Source organism: Pseudomyrmex gracilis, unplaced genomic scaffold (genome assembly GCF_002006095.1).
Source record: "Pseudomyrmex gracilis isolate BER0280 unplaced genomic scaffold, ASM200609v1 scaffold_2575, whole genome shotgun sequence".
Lineage (NCBI taxonomy): Eukaryota > Metazoa > Arthropoda > Insecta > Hymenoptera > Formicidae > Pseudomyrmex > Pseudomyrmex gracilis.
In genome coordinates this window covers 1-1536 of record NW_018023159.1, presented here as the reverse complement: position 1 = coordinate 1536, position 1536 = coordinate 1, and the positions used below count along the sequence as shown (strand labels likewise).

The 1536-nt window shown below is 32.0% G+C and overlaps 1 protein-coding gene across 1 annotated transcript in view; it reads right to left on the bottom strand.

Annotated features, from left to right (window-relative positions):
• Positions 1 to 1044, bottom strand: part of LOC109862893 — a 2411-nt gene extending 1367 nt beyond the window's left edge. The window contains exons 1-4 of the mRNA XM_020443059.1: positions 877 to 1044; positions 662 to 757; positions 482 to 494; positions 5 to 388 (exon numbers count right to left, since the gene is read on the bottom strand). Coding sequence (XP_020298648.1) covers positions 5 to 388; positions 482 to 494; positions 662 to 726 — 462 coding nt within the window. The 5' untranslated portion in view covers positions 727 to 757; positions 877 to 1044. The remainder of the gene's footprint in view (positions 1 to 4; positions 389 to 481; positions 495 to 661; positions 758 to 876) is intronic.
• Between the last annotated feature and the right edge of the window lie 492 nt (positions 1045 to 1536).

Here is a 1536-nt window from a genome sequence, read left to right as displayed (position 1 = left end):
AAACATCTGCAGACGGTACAATATACGATTTTTTATTTTTTATCGACAACAGCAAAGGCTGTTCCGATCCTACTAATTGAGCCCGACATATGTCACAATATAAACTATCGCTAACGTGTTTGCTAACGTAGCCTGCGATGTACAGAACTACATTGTCAACATATGGTGACAAGTCCCAAAATGTTTTAATATAGTCGTGACCGAAATCAATAGATTCGTGTAAAAATCTGGAATCGCCAATTGGGCATTTTTGATTAACATTCTTGAATGTTGACTGGAACTGCAGTTTGGTAGCTGGACGATTTAGAACACCAATGGAAGGCACTGCTTCTGGTTTCAATAACCATTTCTTTTGGCACAGCAGATCCGTACTATGTCTATAGTCACTCTGTATAAAATGATCAGAGCATATGTATACATTCGTCACATTGTCCTTATCAGATAATTTGCAGGCATGCAACCATTGTGCTCGAATGCTCACGTTTTTTGGAAATCTGCAAATAATTATTTATCTCGTCATGCTGTTAAATGTGTTATAAAATTTGCTTGATAACCTAACCTAACCATGTGTTGCAGCAAATATAATAATATATGCAATTAANTTAAATTANAAAAAATAATAGCATTTTATAAATACACATTTTATGTCTAAGATATGTACTTGTGCATTGTAAAATTTGCATCTTTTGTTGCTTTCTTCTTGCACAAAAAACAAATTCGCACCATCGTGAACCATGTAGATTAATGAAATTATCGCCTGAAATTTGAAAAAGCGCAATTTAGTTTTAGCTGCCGAATTTGCTATTATACAATACAAAATTGTGTTATAAGTACAAAATTATATTCGCACATCTTATTATATACTTTATACTTTACCTTTTTCTTCTTTAATTTTCTTGAAGTTTCTTTAATTCTTCGCAATTTTCACGTAACTGTTTCATACGATCACTAATATCACGTTGAATGTGATACTCATATCAACGTAATTTCAAAAAATGTAAGCGCATGCGCACAAAGCAGCTGGACCTTGCGCGAAAGAGAGGCTACTATATTGTCTGCACCGTAACGGTGAGGCACCGTACTAGCAATATAAGAGTATTACATATATGGTCATCATAGTGAGTGAATTATGTAGGCACGATATGTAAAGAAAACAACACAGCAAAAATATAGAAATAAATGAAGAATGAAATGACAATAGCACGTTATGCTTCAAATCTGCTACATTTTTTGAGCAAGTTCTGCTTGATTGATGCAATACTATTTGCATCACGGCATGACATATTTATATTCTTTTTTTTTTTTTGTTTTTTTGTCGACACTAGTTGAAATAATAGATTATGTTTGAATGCTGGCTACATTGTACTGGCATAATGTNTTATTGCAAACTTTGCAAAATATGATCACTCAGTCTTGGTTATCTGGGCATTAACCTTATATATAGAATAAATGTAACTTACTTATTACATACTTATAATATGCTTATTATATTCAAATGTATATTATATAAAATATAATGTATATCAAAATATATGC